Source organism: Protobothrops mucrosquamatus, unplaced genomic scaffold (genome assembly GCF_001527695.2).
Source record: "Protobothrops mucrosquamatus isolate PMUCROS unplaced genomic scaffold, P.Mucros_1.0 scaffold2279, whole genome shotgun sequence".
Classification (NCBI taxonomy): domain Eukaryota; kingdom Metazoa; phylum Chordata; class Lepidosauria; order Squamata; family Viperidae; genus Protobothrops; species Protobothrops mucrosquamatus.
The window spans coordinates 160,962-179,432 of record NW_015388366.1 but is presented as its reverse complement, the minus strand read 5'-3'; the positions used below and the strand labels follow the sequence as shown (position 1 = coordinate 179,432).

General features: G+C 36.6%; 1 protein-coding gene and 1 pseudogene across 1 annotated transcript in view; both read right to left on the bottom strand.

Annotated features, from left to right (window-relative positions):
- The window catches only part of LOC107295242, a 23,974-nt pseudogene extending 21,579 nt beyond the window's left edge, over window positions 1–2,395 (bottom strand).
- Window positions 2,396–5,098: 2,703 nt separating this feature from the next.
- The window catches only part of LOC107295241 (arylsulfatase H-like), a 22,357-nt gene continuing 8,984 nt past the window's right edge, over window positions 5,099–18,471 (bottom strand). The window contains exons 3-10 of the mRNA XM_015824545.1: window positions 17,482–17,603; window positions 15,499–15,621; window positions 13,994–14,411; window positions 11,008–11,144; window positions 9,820–9,954; window positions 7,689–7,851; window positions 7,365–7,486; window positions 5,099–5,451 (exon numbers count right to left, since the gene is read on the bottom strand). Coding sequence (XP_015680031.1) covers window positions 5,099–5,451; window positions 7,365–7,486; window positions 7,689–7,851; window positions 9,820–9,954; window positions 11,008–11,144; window positions 13,994–14,411; window positions 15,499–15,621; window positions 17,482–17,603 — 1,573 coding nt within the window. The remainder of the gene's footprint in view (window positions 5,452–7,364; window positions 7,487–7,688; window positions 7,852–9,819; window positions 9,955–11,007; window positions 11,145–13,993; window positions 14,412–15,498; window positions 15,622–17,481; window positions 17,604–18,471) is intronic.

The window sequence follows — 18,471 nt, the reverse complement described above, 5'->3', positions numbered from 1 at the left end:
CTGTCGGCCCAAATATGGGAGAAAGGAATCTTTTGCCTGTATCAGCTCAAACTAGAGCCATCCGCAGGCTTAGCAGTCGCAACTGTGACATTATATGTGTTTTTCAAAATTTGGATTGCTAACAAAGAATTAAGGGAGAACTGGAATAGCCATTTCAAACTTTTTAGTTCTTTTCAACCAGACATACCCTTCTGAGATTCGAACCTGGGCTGTCTGCATGTTAGGCAGATGTATTAACCTCTAGGTTAATTCTTTGTTAGCAATCCAAATTTTGAAAAACACATATAATGTCGCAGTTGCGACTGCTAAGCCTGCGGATGGCTCTAGTTTGAGCTGATACAGGCAAAAGATTCCTTTCTCCCATATTTGGGCCGACAGGGTGCACCAAACTCAAGATTATACACACACACACACACACACACACACACACACATATATATATATATACACGTGTGTGTGTGTGTGTATGTATGTGTGTGTATGTGTATAAAGACTGAAACTAGAGCATCAACGTTTTAAAAACATTTACAAATTTAAGTAAAACAATTCAACCAATTTCCTTTGGTTGATGATGAGTTAACTAGCATTTTAAACCCAAAGATTTCCAGTGCATTCTTTCCATTTGGTTACAATCTTTATCTAACAAGCTCTTCTTTGTTGTACAGACAGCATAGCTATAATCTCTGCTGCCTCTGCTGCCCCTTCTTCCAAGAAAAAAAAATTGCAAGCTGAAAGTGCAAAAGCAGACCTCAGATTTCTTTTCCCTTCCCCTTTTCCTCCTTCTTCTCCTTTCTCAGGCCAGATCTATGCAGAGAACTTTTTTAAAAAAAGAATCACCCAAACCTCCTCCCCTTCTATCTTTTTCCATCTCTCTCTTCCAAAGAAAAAAGAAAAAATATGTAGCAAGCCGGTAATGAAGAAGGCTGAAGAAAATTAAAAAACTGCACAGGGATTTTGGCCCCTTTTGAATTTCTCTCACTTATATCATTCTTTCAACAAAATAGTTTTCTCTCTTCACATTTTCATGCAAACATCTTTTACTTAGTCCACAACAACAACAACAATTTACTGTTTATTCCACAGCCTGGGGTGGGGTGGGGAACTCTCTCTCTCTCTCTCTCACATGCACACACATTTGCACATTCAGCATATTCACACATTCACTTCCATTCAAACTGCTTGTATAAACAATTTCACATACAGATATTTCATTTTCCAGGCAAACCATTTATTTTTAAATAAGGCCTTTTTGTTTGTTATTATCAGAGGGTTTTGTCCCTCTCCCAAGACACATATATACACAGATACCATTAAGACAACATTTCCAGGCCTGTTACTTGTCCTCCAAGAAGTGAGAAAAATCAAGATGTGATTCCAGTCAAAATGTGATGTTAAGCCTGAACCATCTCTTATTTTTTTCACCATTCCAAGTACAAGCTTAATTTTCTGGATGGCCAAATATTTAAGAAACACATTAATTTGGGGTTTGAGGACAAAGCAGGTCTCCCTTTTAATTTTTATCTAAAAAGGGAGGGGAACATTTATGGCTGCTTCCAATTTTTCCCAGCAAATTCAAATGACCAAAAGGAATGTTGAATTTGGGGCCCTTTGCTGGTGTGAACGGAAAGGGGAAAACTGCAGAGAGCAGCCTCCTCTCTTCACGTCCGACAATAGGGATGATTTCCAAGGACAGTAGATGGCACCATTGTCTAACAGAAAAGAATTGAATGTACATTCAAAGAGCTAGATTAGAGAGAAAAAAACTTATTCTTTTTTCAATTTTTCTTTTCTTTCTTTTCTTCTGTGGCTAAAGTTGTTAAAAAGATAAGCTAGCCAAATTGAGGTGTACAAAATTTTGCAACATTTCACTCTTGAAGATTATTTTTACTGCCACAATTTCAGTGCATTCCAATGGGCTAACATGCAGCCTACTAGAAACACGCTCCCTCCTCTTCCTTTAAACACCAGTTCATTTGCTCAGTGCAAATGAATGACCCCCAAGAGATTTCTTGATATCTTTCCATTGACAATGGGCCTGGCCACTCCCTCTCTTATGCAGGGACCCCTTTGGGGGGTTCCTTAACAGTCATTCATCTTTATCATGCTGCAGGCAATTAAATTCTTGTTTCTCAGGCATTTCACACACACAAATACACTCCCTCCCTCCCCCAACCTCCTCCTTATTCGGGAATGTTTGTTTCTACTTACCAAATTTCTCCTGTGTTTTTGTCTCCTCCTACCTTCCCTGAGATGAGATGGAAGTCTCCTTAAACATTCAGGGTTCATACAAACTCAGGTCTGCTGGCAGCTGGCCAGTTCAAAAGTCACCAGACACAAAGGGTCTGGGAGTGCTCTTGACTTTACACTAACCTGCTCCAGTGTTCTTGGATGTCATGCTTGAAGGTTGCTGAGCCACAATGGAACCCATTCACAGGGAGTTTCAATGAGAAACAACCTTGAAAAAAAAAACCTTCAAGTCCCTGTCCCAGTCCCTTACGTGAACTTGAGATATATCAATCTAATTAGATAACCCAAGCGGAGACTTCTTGATCAAGCAGCACTTTATTTGATCAAATTAAGCAGCTGGGTGGCAAACAATCTGGAACACTGGTAGAGTTACATCCAGAAGTGCCACACCTTAGAAAGTTAGTAGCATTGCTTTATAAACTTTGTTAGCCAATGAAAATCAGATAACAGAGCCATTACATCATAAGGAAGACATCAATCATTTCTGTACACTCCCTTATTCTCTCCTTCAGTACATTCCATCCATGTACATGATTCTCATGCCTGCATGCGATTTCCCTGGTGCAAAAGCTGATTACAAAAAGCAAGAAAGCAATAGTTGGACTAAACAATTTCCCTTTGTTCCAGAACCTTTCACATAAAACAAAGAGTATTACAATGTTTATGAGGATGGGATATGAAGAATATGTAGATTTATTTTCATTTTGGAAATCAAATAAAAAATTCTTGCCAACACCAAAAAATGTTCATGCCTGCTTGCACTGTATATACCCAATGCAAAAGCTCTTTACTCAGGATATAAATGTGATTCATATTTTGTACTAAGCCTCAACAAGGTTTTTGTCTCTGGTATAAAGACTGTCACTCTCGTGAGTAAACCATGGCTGCTTCAACAAATTATATAGTCAAAGGAGTCTGAACCCATCTACAAAATAATTATTTCACGTTGGTTTTGATCATTTTCTCCTGTGCAAAGTAGTATTAATTTATTTACACATTAGCCTTAGGTATTACTTTGCAGGATAAATAATTACCAGTGTATTTTTTCCCTCCTGTTTTCCAGTGGACTTGTTTTGCCCACAATTCTGATTGCATTTATCCCACCCTCTCCCCAAATTTAGTAATGTAATTTGCTTTGACTTTGACCAGGTCCAGGTCTTAGCAAATGACAACACCAAAGGGGGCCGGCTACTAAAGGAGGCATGGTTTACGGAGGAGGAATCCATCAACCGTCATATGGAGATGTGCCCGGCGCAGCAGACGCTTAGAGCGTGGTGCATGGGCCGCCCCCTGGATCATCGGAGGAGGACGAGATATGACTGGCATCCCTGCCGTGAGAAGGGAGTAGGGGGTGCCCCGTATGATCGAACAGAGGGTGACCCCCCCCTTGCCGGTAGGCTACACCCGCAACGGACCAACTATCCCCAAGGGAAACCCTGAGTTCTGTGATGTGGTGTCCAGAGCAGATGTAGTAATCAATGCTCAGTCATTGCAGGGTGCAAATAATGGCCGCTGACACGCAGCAGTTTATTCTTTATATACAGTATTACAAGCAGGAAAAGGTTTAACATGGCAACAGCCTAGTAATAGCACTTCATTGGTTAATCTACTCACCAGTGCTTAAGGATGGAAAGTAAGAGGCCAGAAAGAGGGAAAATGGGCAATAACATATTGTTACCGCGAGCTGTTATCAGACAAGCAAGGTCACACAGAGCTACGCACTTTCACATCGCTATGGTGATGTGAAGGGGGAGATAGATGCAGAGAGGAGGGGCACACGTTAGGAGGGACAGTTTTCTGATCACCACCTTTATCTGTCTCTCACCTCCACATCTCACTCTTTTTTGTTTTGTTAGACGAAATATTGTCGTAAGCGGGGTTAATGAAAGGATTATAATCAGGAGAGGAGCATCCTTGCAGTTGTTTATATAGGGCCCAAACTTGACCCTGGGGCAATGTGAGAGAGGATCTGCTGGGATTTAAAGCTCTGATACATATATTGCAAAGTGAAGGAATACAAAACAGCATCCACCAAGATCCTAAAGTATCAATTTTCAAATCAGAGGCCAAATTGTGTAAAATATNAGGATCTGCTGGGATTTAAAGCTCTGATACATATATTGCAAAGTGAAGGAATACAAAACAGCATCCACCAAGATCCTAAAGTATCAATTTTCAAATCAGAGGCCAAATTGTGTAAAATATCAATTTGGTGCTGAATGGTTCGTGAATTATCAGAAATATTAAAACAACACATTCCCTCAAAACTTTCACAACCCAAATGCTGGCGCAGAAGCAAATAATCAATAGCAGCGTGATTTTACAAAATAGCTTTTCTCAAATCTTGTAGTTCATGGTTGATTGCTGACATAGCTGAAGAAGTAGCATTAATGTTGAGGTGGGCACGAATAGCAAGTCCTGGCACACCCACTAAAGACATAGTCAGTGCCACATATTCTGCCTTATTAAGTAACGTTGTCTCAGAGTCACAAATACTGTCTAGCGTGACCCCATGTCGAGAACGGTTCGAGTGAGCTTGTTGTTTGGAAAGCAAAAGAGGAATCAGCCGGCTGAAGCAACACTGCGTTTCACTAATATTAGCAGGAATATAATTAAAAGTTTCTTGACCACATGTAAAAAACCATCCTTGCAGTAGCCAAACATGTCCATAATGAAAGAAAGACTCTTCAAAAGCTGTGCAGTTTAAAACACATGCGATGACAGTGAGGTTTTGTACTTGAAGAAGTACAATTAACTATTTTTGCACATGTTATTTTTGCAGGGATAGCTACCACTGGGGTATGCAAAGCAATAGTGTCAGGGGGTGGATAATAAGCAGTTCTATCAGGAATTAATTGGTTTCTTTATTACAGCAACAGAAAGGGAAAATTCCACAACATGGTTGTAGATTTTTTTCCCATTGATTACTTGGAAGATCCAGTTGATTAGGGACACCAGTGACAGTCAACTGGTGTTCTCTCACTGCTTCTTCAGCTTGGCTTATAATGATGTCAAAATGTAATTCAGAAGTTGGGGAAAGTGGAGTGGATTCTGAAGGATCTCTTAAGAGGTCAAAAACCAAAGGAGGGTTATAATGGGTTACATTGTCTCCTGAACATGGGCACATGATCTTTCCATAACATCCGTCAGCCCCATTTGGTTGAAAGTTTGGAGTCACATAATGAATCTTCCAGAGACTTCCACCTTTTGTCGGGTGGTGCGGGGGAGGGAAAAAAGAAAGAAAGACAGAAAACAATTAAAAATAAAAAAAATAGCTTGTCAGCTTTCCTAAAGCTTTTCCATTTTAAATCAAGCTTTGAACTATTTCTTTCTTTAGGAACAGTAGAATTCTACTTTTTTCATTTAAAGAATGTATTGGCTATAAAAATATTGTCAGAAACAGTCAATTGCTTGTTAATGATCTCTGATTGTTGCAGCAAAATACTTCTATCCCAAACAGGTTTTTTTAATCCTGAATGGTATTCTGTATTTTTATTCTTTTATTGGCCAAGTGTGATTGGATATACAAGGAATTCATCTCTAGTGCATAAGCTGTCAGTGTACATACAAACAACAAAGTAATAATCATAAGATACCAATAGAAGAAAATAATAGGAAAGATGAGGAGTATAATACTAATAAAGCCCTACTACATGGTTAAATATCCTTAGGCATAATGCAGTTAGAGATAAAAAAAATCTGGAAAGTTTGAAGTATAAGAGCTTCATTTGTGAGTGGAAAATAGAAAAAAGTACAAAACTACACATTTTCATCTTACAGAAATATATCATCACTTTGTTACTCTTAGTAAAAAAAATTCTTTGATTTGTTTATAAAAAGTATGTTTGATATTTAAATTGAAAAGTAGTTATTCAGACAATAACTTTATTGATTAAATCACTGTACTTTTTAAAAAAATTAAACTCTAGAGTCACAAACTCCAAGAACTAGAGTTGAACATTTTTTACATGTTTAAGAGAAGCAATCAGAAAAGAGTTAATGTCAAAAACTAAATAATCAGCTTTGTATGAAAGAATATAATTGTACATTTTGATTTTGATCTTCCATTATGTCAAATAAATAGGAAAAATACTTTATTTCAGCAGGGGGTGGACAGAACAGATAATGAAAAATATTCAAGGTTCACAATATAGAATTGTGAATTGTCTTAAAATCTCTCAGTTTTGAGACCTAATTTGCTATATCTTGACAGTTTCTATCTATTTTGAGTTTGTATCAGTTTCTTAAAAGGGTAGATTTCTGAAGGGATTTGTTTTTGCATTGAAATAAACTGTTATATGTTACATGTTGGTTTCTCATTAGTATGTTATATCATAATTTGATGTATTTCTGGACAGGCATCAATTTGTTTACATATCACCCATTTTAATTAAAATATTGGAACCTCGGGGATCAAGAGAAACTCAGGAACTTTAAATATTGCTTTTTCCTCCCTAAACCTTTTGTTGATTTTTTTTGTTCCTGCAGCCCATCCACTTTCTCCTACTTCTTATATGTCACATCTTCATATATATATTATTTTATTTTTTTTAATAAATAGGTGGTGTTGATGGACATTTTCAGGTCAGCTGAAGAAGTGCAAACCTTCATTTAATTTAACATGCAATTTTATATTTTGGACATCATGTCTGTTTATTATGTGAATAATAGAAGTAAAGTACTATGGGATTCTTTCTAATATGATACATTCAATGAATAATCCAAATTGTTCTCATTGTAATTGAAACAACATCTACCATTTCTTGCTCTATGCCAAAAGTGACCTCCATTTAAAATAATTGTTACATAATTAAATTGAACAGAGTTTTCCAGATCATATCTGGTATTCCTAATTTTTAAATCTGATTTTTTTATTTCTAGTTCCATAAATGCAAAATATGTATCAGTTCATGCACAATTGCCATAAATTAAGTATAATCAAGTTATCAAAAGGCAATATTCTATTTGTATTCATATTTGGCCAATTCCTTCAGTGTTTACCAAGCTGTTTGATTATATTTTTAATAGAATTTATTTATTTATTTGCAAATTGGACAACTGGACAATAAATAGATAAAATAATAATTAAAAGCAGGGGAACAAAGCTTTATACTCACTCTCCTTGTCATGCCAACGCACTGCATGTAAATATGTCCCACAGTAATGAAACATAAATTCATGAGCTGAATGCTGAACAATTCTGAGCAATAATTCTATCTGGTTCTTGCCATCAATTATTCTTTTGGAAGAAATAAAATTTAAGTCCATTAGTTGAATTAATCTCAGTCTTGATCAGTGATACCTTGACAACAAGTTCAGATCAGAACAAAAATATAATATTACACATATTGCTCATACTGGTGCATCATCTCTGAGAACAATGCTAAATAGTGACAAGGATGTATCATTNTCTCAATCACTTTTAGAATAATATTGCATACCTGTCTTGTGGCACTGACGCCCCAGCCAAATACACCACTGTGGGGTAAATATCCATCAGGCTTGTGGGTTCCTCAAGAACAGTATTAGGAGCGATCTTTCCTGGCCATCTAACTATTCCAGGCACCCGGATTCCTCCTTCCCAACCTCCCATTCCCTTTCCACCTGCAGTGGAGGAAAAATGCATCATTAAATCTTAAATTACAGTCTTACATTTCTCCTTTCATTAATGCATTAATAATAAAGCCTAGGAAGAGAAATGAGACCAATGGTTCCAGTCTCTTTTTCCTTCTGAATATGAAAGTTTTTGCATACACAAACCAACAAAAGCATCCACCAAATAAGCAAGTTTGCTTTTTAATTCAATTAAGATGTTTAATTGCAAACATCTTAACAGAATAACAGAGTTGGAAGGGACATTGGAGATCTTCTAGTCCAACTCACTATTCAAGCAGGAAACCATTTCAGACAAATGGTTGTCCAGTCTCTTCTTAAAACCTCCAATTCTGGAGCACCCACAACCTCATTCCATTGACTAATTGTTCTAACTGTCAGGAAATGTCTCCTTATTTCTAGGTTGGTTCTATCCTTGATTAGTTTCCATCCATTGCTTCTTGATTTACCTTCTAATGTATCTTATTAGAATGGAAACTTGCCCAAATTTCAGATCATTTTTGCAATAGGGTATTCTTTTATAATTCAAATATAGATCTGATTCTTTATGTATCTTTCTTTTCTTATTTTGTGGGGCCATTTCTGAATAGGACCAAGCCTTCTTCCTTTTATTACCTGAACATATTTTAATATAGAAGTTTCTTATCCTGTATCAGAATATTGGTTCACCTAACTCCATACAGCCAACATTGATCAATAACCCACAAATCACAGAGTTAAACATTAAACTGAGAAAAATTAAAAAGCATCCAATCCCAATGAGATATAAATTCAAACATATTGTGGAAAATAAACATGTACGGCTGAGGTTCAAAACAGATTCAAAGATCTGCATTCGAGGGCACAGTGTTTTGGCTATTGTGGGAATATGCTAAATGATTATAAAAAAGAAGTTGGAAAACAGTAAGAAATATGGATATTTTGTTAATCAAACAAAGCCACAGAAATAGCTATGAAAAGAAGATGTTGTAAGCCAGAGGCAATCAGCAGCAGTGTCATAACGAACAAGCATAAATAGGTTTTAATGATGGAACATAATGTTAACCAAAAATCTGAACAAGGCCAACGAAGGTGACATTGCATTTGAGAGAGAAGAATTTTTGGACAACAAATAGTAAAAAGTGATATACACCAACTGGCAAATAGGAAAGCCACAGGGATATATGAAATCCCCATAGGCCAATGTGGCAACAACAAAAGTCATGATAGTCCTTTGCCAACAAATATAGGGAAAATAAACAGTATAGATATACATCTATATCCCAATGTCTAAAAGGGAAGATTTATAGGAATGCTTTAATTATAGGAAAATAGCCCTAACAACACATTCTTGCAAGAGATTCAGAGAAGAATAACAATGGGCAAAATCAAACTGGGGATCTGTATAAACTCAGAAAAGAATTTGATGCTTCAATTGAGACAAAAGTTAGAATGGTAATTCACTGGTCATTCCTATTGCTATGTACAGATGGCATAAGGGATGAATTCTGCAAAGAAAAAGATTGATTCCTTTGAAATATTCCTTTGAAGTAGCTGATGGAAGCTACTTCTTTAGACAATCTAGAAGACCAAAAGTCCAATACTAAGGAAACCTGAATGTCACTGAACAAGGAATATGAAACAAAAACGATCATACTTTGGACCCATCATGAGGTCGGATGCATTGGTAGAAAAGATGATAATGGTGGACAAGATACAGCACATGAGATGGATAACTGTAGGTACAGTTAAGTACCTACAAGAATTATGTACAGTGGCAAGAGGCAGGAGAGTTGGAGAGCTTTTTACCTGTAAAGTCACCAGGAGTCGGCTGTTACTTTATAGAACACAATATTTTACAGGCAAGTGTCAAAATAGAGTAAAATTTCCTACGTGCCTCTGAATGATTTTTAAAGAAGTACTTTTCACTAATAATACTTGATCAATCAGTGCTGAAAGTTCTGCAGCCCACACTCTTACCTTTGTATTTACCATTACAGCCACCCAGCCGTTCACCCCATTGAAAAATCTCTATTCTTCCTCCATTATCCGAAGTAAAGTATGTAAAAGTATCATTCTTCAATCCCTCTTTGTTGAGAGCAGCAAGAATGTTTCCTGCAGAGTTTAAGTAAAATACAGCTTATTGCCAAATAGGAGATTTAGCAATAAAATTATTATCTGAACAAAAAGAAGTAATACACTTATCTATTGTACATATCAAGATTTTTGGCTTCTCTTAGTTCAAAAAAAATATGGAGAGTCTCCAGCTGTCTTTTTCCTGCAAAGCATTTCTTTCATTGGAATTAAGAAAAAAGGGAGTGGGGAATAGTTGCCAATAAGTACTAATTTTTAACCCCTACATTAAAGATCAAAGTATTTGATTTTTTAAATTTAACAATTAAATTTTCATTCTGGGTTTTTATGCTTAATTTTATTGATTAAATTGTACACCACCAGAGACCTTCTCTGAGGGATATGGGCAGCTAAGAAGTATGATACATACATACGTACATACATACATACATACATACATACATACATACACACATACATACATACATGATGTCTTTTCCAGAGTTTAAGCTTTGAATTAAACCAGCTCTAAAATCAGTAAATATCCATCACATAGGGGAAACCTTTGGGGATATTGACATTAATCAACTGGGGTGATCTATAATTGATCCTACTGTTCAAATTCTGCCTGTTCTTCAGATAGTAGCTTTTTTTCCTTTATTTACTCCTGTAATATCCATACAAAGGTTTGGCATGCAGTCAGCTGATGGTGTTGTAGAGAAAATAGAAGGGTAATTAGCTGGATCCGCTATATTTTCCTTCTTAAGTATGATAAATGCAACATACAATGTGATATCAATAGACCAAAGAATATGAAGCATCCAGCTTCTAACATTTATCCTCTTACTTGTTCTGCAAAAACTAGATTTAGTTATATTTCTCTTTCTTTCTTTGACAGGAAATAACTTGATGAGTATATATGAAACACTATACAAAAACTTTTTGTCTTAAAAAGTATGTATAGAAGAGGAATTATATATTTTGTCCCTAATTATTGGCAGATAAGGTATATAAAAACAATTGAATATGTTAAAGATGTTGAAGATCAATAAAAAGAAAAGGGTTCCAGGAAAGTTAACAATTTTAATTACTCACCAACCATCCAATCCATCTCCTCAACATTGTCTCCATATAAGCCATGCTTGCTTGTTCCATGGAACAGACTGGTGCTATAACATGGTGTGTGGACATGTAAGAATGAAACAAAAAGGAGGAATGGCCTGTTTTTGTTTCTGGGAAAAACAAAGATAAAATAAATCAACTCAGTGTTCTCATTAAAAGTATAGGTGGTCCTCAACTTACGACAATTGAACCCAAAATTCATTGCTAATCAAGACAGTTGTTAAGTGAATTTTGCCCCATTTTATGACCTTTCTTGCCACAGTTGTTAAGTGAATCACTGCAGTTGTTAAGTTAATAACACGATTGTTAAGTTAATCTTGCTTTCCCATTGACTTTACTTCTTACAAAAGGTGATCACATGATCCTGGGATATTGCAAACACCATAAATATGAGCCAATTGCCAAGTGTATGAATTTTGATCATATGATTATAGGGATGCTACCATGGTCATAAATGTAAAAATTGGTCATAAGTCATTTTTTTCAGTGCCATTGTAACTTTGAATGGTCGCTAAATAAATGGTTTTAAGTCAAGGACTACCTGTATGTCATTTAGCCAAGTGGAATTAATGGGTGACACTATTATATGATATCAGACTTTATTTGCTCTTCTCCAATGGAGGGCTATATTGCTGTAGGCTGAAAACTAGATGGGGAGATAAAGAGACAGAGGATGAAAGAAAAACAGCAGTGAAAAAGCATGTCCTCCATACAAATGTTTTGGTTGCTAGGATATTGCACCTCTACTTAGAAGGGGTTTTAGAGGGCAGATCCCAAAGAGTGTCCTGTCTGCCTAATAGTATGCTCCTTTTAATTTTTTTTACTCCTTTGCTGTGGTAAAAAAGGAATACCTGTGGATTTTACTCCGCTAGTTGTTGCCAACCATAGTAGGCAGTGTTCATCTCAATTTCAAGGCCACTGAACCAGCACTGTCCAAAGACATTTCTGTGGTCATGTGGCCAGCATGACATCACAGAGTGCTGTTACTTTAGCACCAAAGTGGTACCTATTTATCTATTCAAAAGTGCATGCTTTCAAATACATAGATTGGCAGGAGCTGGGCAAGGACAGGAGTTCACCTTGTTGAACGGTGCTCAGGTCTCGAACCTGGGCTGTCAGCTTTCTAGCCAACAAGCCCAGCATCTTAACTGCTGAGTTACAACCCTTGCTGTGGGGGAACTAGTAACTTAGACTAAGCATCAATTATCCTCGTTGCTGATTCTGGTTCAAATTAAATTTGTGTAATGCATAACTTATGACTACATGTGCATGGATAAAGATTATAGATTTTCCATATCTTTTTCCCATGGAAAGTGCAAGATAAAGCCATATTTCAAATTCAAATGAATCCTTGTTATAGATATAGATAAATATCTCTGGTTATAAGAACATCTTTGGCTGAAATGTATCAATATATTTGTAAAGCATTCTGATCCTTAATATTACAGCAAAACTAATTTCCCCATAGCAAAGTCTGGGTCTAGAGAGATCTATATACAGAATATACTCTCTATCTTATCAATGTTAGGCTTTCAAGAAATGTTAGGCTTCCAGGAACATGCAAAAATGCAAAGACTATAGTAATTTGTTGGGTGCTGCTGCTTGAAAAGTATGGCATTGTTAGTATAATGTTTTTGTGGTTATTAATATTATTGCAGGATCCAATCTGAGTTGGTCACCAGTACCAGAGGTTTATTCTTCCAAGTTTTTGGACTCAGTTTGGGCTCTAACATGAGTCTGAAAGCTTGGAATAATAAACCTCTGGTTCTGGTGACTGACTCAGATTGGATCCTGCAACATTATCCTGGCACATGTATATTTGCTTTCATTAATATTATTCATGGAGCTATTTTAAACATCTTATTTTGTAGTCAACCCTGTTAAGATTGTGCACAGAAATCAAACAAGATAATCCATATGTGTTAATGCATAAAAACAAACCAGAGAACCTAAGACCACTGGTTCCATTATTATGTTGGGTAGCAGTATCATTTTTTAAAGAATAATTGCCAAGACAACATTAGACAGATTGGGTAGTATGGATTAGTTAATGTGGATATTTCTGATCCTGAGTTGAAATACAAGGGGTGTGGTACTTGTGGCAAGATATCTACAGGTTCATCTATAGGGCACATTTTGAATTTTCTTCCACATTGAACACAGAAAATAACATCAACAGTAGCTCTGCTCACTGTCATTCATACCCTTGAGATCTCCTGTCTAAATTACTGCAATGTGCTCTACATTGGCTGCCGTTGAAGAGCATTTGAAAGCTTCCGCTGGTACAGAATGAAGCTGTAGGGGTAGTAAATGGTGTCAGTTACTCAGCACATGTAGTCTCACTGGTTTGTGAGTTGTCAATATGTTTCCGATGAAATCCAAGATGCTGGTTGTCACCTTTAAAACCCTTCATGGCTTGAGAGATTACTTGTGGTACTATTTTCTTCCAGTTGTTTCTACTAGTCCAATCCAGTCTGCAGATTGGCATGCTCCAAGTTCTGCCAGCCAAGGAATATCAGCTGGCGGGGACCAGGAGATGTGGGTTTTTTTTGCCATTGTGTCTACCCTTTGAAACATCCTCCCTTCAAAGAGTAGGATGGCCCTGGCTTTACTGGCCTTTTGTAAGGCCTTGGAGACCTGGTTATGTGCCTGGGCCTGGAGTCCCAAGGGTGTGAAGGGTCATATTTCTGGTTATATTTAATATCAATGGATTGTGATATTTTTCTCACCTGCTATATGTATTTAATCTTTAATATGTGATTGTAAGTTGTGATTGCAGTTTCTTAACTGATTCTATGATTGTTTGTTACAGAGAATCACTTTTTTGAGATAGGCAGACATATATATTGAATGAACGAATAAATGAACGAATAAACAAACAAATGAATGGGTGGATAGATGGAATCAAGCACATGTTCAATATTGTGGGAATATTCTACTGAAGTTGGATATTAGTTACCTTTCAATAAATGAGACAGCTTCCCTCACTATCCTAAAAGCCACATCCTCTAGTTTCAGTGGTTGTTGAATGATTTCATGATTTCTGAACATCAGACAGTTCCAGGATTTCAGAAATAAATAATGCACAAAAGTATAGGTAATATAGAGAATGCCACACAATATAATGATGAAAATTATTTTCCATTTCAAAGAAACCAAACCAATAATCTTTCCAACCAGAAGAATAAACAGCACAATGGCAACTATTTGAACATAATATGGATTATTATTTCCTGGTTCAAGCTCTGAATATTCCCAACTCAGACAATCGTTCACAAGAGTGAAAGGATCACCATAGAAATAATCAAAGCCATTGTTTAAGGGATGGTGGCAATGGTCATTGTCAGATTCACAGTTCAAACCCTGATGCCATTTTCCTGAAAATACAAACACAGAAATGATTGTTAATAGCTCAGCAAAAATAGATTCAACATTTGTGCATAAGGATTAATAATCAATTTGATAACCATTTACTAGAAAGGACAGATGCTCAAAAGTGGAAAAAATAATATAGTGAAGTGAAGAACATTTGTAAAAATACCATTCTGTCATTTACGGCTAATAAAGCCAATTCTGAATGATGCTGGCAACTCAAGTCAGCAACCTTAAGAGGGATCCATGCTCTCCAGCCTTATGTAAATCAGTTCAGACGCAGGTAGAAATTTTACTGAGTTCCATGGGATTTTCCCCCAAGGTAAATGTTGTGTTTTCGGTTCGCAAGCAATTGACGAAGACGCATGGTGTAAACAATAGCTCTTTATTCTCCTTCTCCAACTCCAAGCAAAGAGCAAAAGGCTCGCAGGCCTTTTATAGGGTGAGGAACCCAGCTAGTGCTAACCAATAGGAAGGCAGCGTTTTTGCGCCTTGCACATGCGCACAAGGCTGGCGCCGCTCAGTCTGGTCCCGGGCAGCTTTTACAATCCCTGGGACCATTTGCAACCTTTCTGGGCCTGCTGAGTTTCCTCAACAGGCCCAGGACACAACAGTAAACATGCCCAGTTTTGTGCCCAGTTATAAATGAATTATTTAAAAGAGGAAAACCATAAATCCTGACTTTTCAACTTTTGAAAACTCTTGGAACATATGGAAGCAGAACCAACCTAGCATTAGAGCTGTTTTTTGCAGCAATCTGCATACTGTGAAATAAACTATATTATATTCTGTTACAATTGTATTCTTGAAGAGACGAGATTATAAGATATTATGCCTAAAATGTATGTTACTTTGCCCTGATCAACCTAAAATATGTATACTTTTTTGTCTGGAATAGGAATAGGAAGTGTAGGTTTTATACTTTCAAATATGAAGAGTAAAAGCTGTAATGATCCAAAGAAATATAGCTTATTCCATCCTAAAATGTTATTCTTTCATCTGAAAAACTTGGGGAAAGCAATTTAAATCTGAATTGAGGTTGAACCCTGAAACTTGTCATTATGAACACACATAGAGAAAAACTCACATTACCTATTATGCCAGTAGTGTAACCTTGCTGCTGTAATAAGGTAGCAAATGTGGTTTCATTTGTAGGCAGCCCTCCAGTGGTACCAGGACCAGCCTTGACACGCCTTTCAGTCGTAGCTGCCATGCCTAAAATATCAAAAGGAGAATAAATGAAAGCCCACTTTGTCCTTCGTGGAATTGGAAATGCAATCCATGTAGGAGGAAGGATTTATTTAAAAAAAACCTCTTAAGCCTTTGACAAACCTGTGAAGACTGTTTTGCAAACTTTAGAAAAGACCACCAAACTGAATATCCATTCTAATCTTCAGAACCCTCCAACATTTCAAAACAAAAGGAACTCTATCCACTGGGAAGTGAACCAGGAAAATCTTTGATCTGTGTAGCTTTAGTAATACTGATGTGACAGGCTATAGGAGGCCATGCTGCTGTGTGATTCCATCACAAATGCACTGAGGCAGACAAGACTCCCTTTGTTACAGTCAGTTGAAAGACTTTCTCACAGAAGACAATTGATAGAGTTGAGTGGCAAAGGAAGATGAAGCTTGTTTGAAAGGTCTAGCAGGGGAATGCAATTATCATATACCCTTGATTGAAGATTTGTACACTTCTTCTGTCTGGGCTGGTTGTCCTCCTTCACTGAACATGCACCTTCAAGAAAATGCACATGGAGTGGGGACAAGGGGACACCCGTCTAGCCAGCCAGGTTAGCTGAATGAACCCTGGCAATCGATCAGGTGGTGAAGATTGGGACCAGGGTGGGCAGAATCAGTTTGACAAAGAGGTTGTGGCAAAAAGGCAGAAGACCAAAACATCAGATACCAAGCCAAGGCAGCCTGAGAGAGAGCAAGTTTCAACTCTGAATAGAGGTAGAATCAGTATAAATAGTATACAACAGTATACATATGTCTTTAAATGATACTACTGTATATACCACTGCCATATGAACTGTGTAATGTTCACCAGAGGCAAAAAAGTTCACATTACAATCCATTTTAAATCTCAAGCTATGGCTTCCTTCCTTCATGCTGGTTATCAGTAAAAATTGGCAGGAGAAGATAGCTTGGTATTTCTAGTTGTAAACAACACAGCAAAATTTCTACAGAATATGGCCGAAACTCAAAATATATGGTGTTTTAATGAAAGAGGAGAGAAAATAGTCTTGAGAGGAATTTTGTACTTTTTTCATGAAATCTTGAGAATTCACAAAAAGATTCTGAACCTAGTGTTAGTATTTTTTTCTATATAAATTTAATAGCATTGAGAAATAAGGCTTAGTCAAAGCAGTAAGCCCTATGTATCTCAAAAATGGAAGCTGCATATCCCCAAATTATGAGTTCTCTATATTATGGCTTTATCGTTAATATCTACAATATAAATGGGTCTCTTAAATCTGCTTCTCCCCATTGTGTTAACATAGAGGATACAGCAGTGTTTCCCTAGTAAGACCTCAACCTGATTTTTTGGGCTAATATACTATGTTGAGTTCAGACTTTTCACACAGGAACCATGAATAGTACATGGATCTTGGAGGTCGTCTAATACAATCCCCTGCTCAAGCAGGAAACCTGTACCACTTCAGACAAATGGTTGTCTTCTTAAAAGCATATGAATAAGTATAGTATAGTATAGTATATGAATAAGAGCTGCCATAAGCGTGTGCTTCCTGACAAATAACAGAATTAGGATACAAATAAAATATAGATAAACAGTTAGGTTACAGCAGTGTTCATATGTTGCCCATTATGGAGCAAGTTAGCATTTATTCTTTGTGTATTGATAGTAAGTCTGCATTTCCTTTACTAATGCTAATGGCATGCAGTTCTTTTTATGAAGTAATCTTTTTTAAAAAAAACAAAAACAAAAAACCCTTATTTGTTACACAGTAAATATATTTAATATGCAGTATGAAGGTCTGGCTCAAAACAGAATAGCATATCCACAAGTAAGCAACCTTCTTGTCTGCTATTTTCACAAAAATCTACCAACCTGATCTGATGGGATATCTACCAGTCAGGAAAGCAGATCTGCTTGGAGTACAAAGAGATGATGCACTAATATGCTGAGTAAGTTTTACCCCTTCTTTTGCCAGCTGATCAATATTTGGTGTCCTAAAAAGGAGAGTGAAAATGATACCCAAATATAATTGTCTGTCTGTCTGAATTCTAACAAAGCAAAACATTAGCACTTCTTTTCAGAGTAAGGCCTAAAGCACTATCTCAAGTGATATGCTGGGGACCAAGTACCAACATTGCCTACTGATGCTGGTTCAACGATGATGCACTGTCTTACTGACGATTTCCCATCATCTAGTTCAATATGGTTAAGATACATATAGAGATTACATGATACAGCCAAATTATCCTTTATATCTTTTATTGTGTTTCTTTACATTATGTACCTGGAGCTTCTGGATTAGCTAAATTTGCTTTTTCACATCCTTGATTGATGATCAGCATAAGACTTGGTAATTTTTATTTGATAGGTATTCACAGTATCTCGGGGTGTGTGTGTGTGTTGATGGATGAGATCACAGCTTTGTTGATTTTTTTTTTTTTAATTGAAAATTTTTAAAAGTTTTACAATATATCTCCCCACCTCCCTCAGACCCCACCCTTTCCCACCCCCCTCCCTTCCCCCCGACTTCCCAGAGCTACACACAGGGTTTACAACACAATAATTATATTCTATCTTAAATTATGTTACCCTTAAATTAGCAATACTATAACATCCTTTAGCTCTCTCCTAAACTAATATATCAAATCATTATTACAAAATATTTAATTTTAATAAAATATATTACATTAACAATCACAGATATTACTCAAAAACCAAATGAAACTTTTTAGTTCCATATTTGTTTTCTATATAATCTATCCATCTTCTCCAAACCAATATATATCTTTCTTGCGAGTAATCCTTCACATAGGCTGAAATCTTAGCCATTTCTGCTAGGTTTGAAACTTTAAATGCCCAATC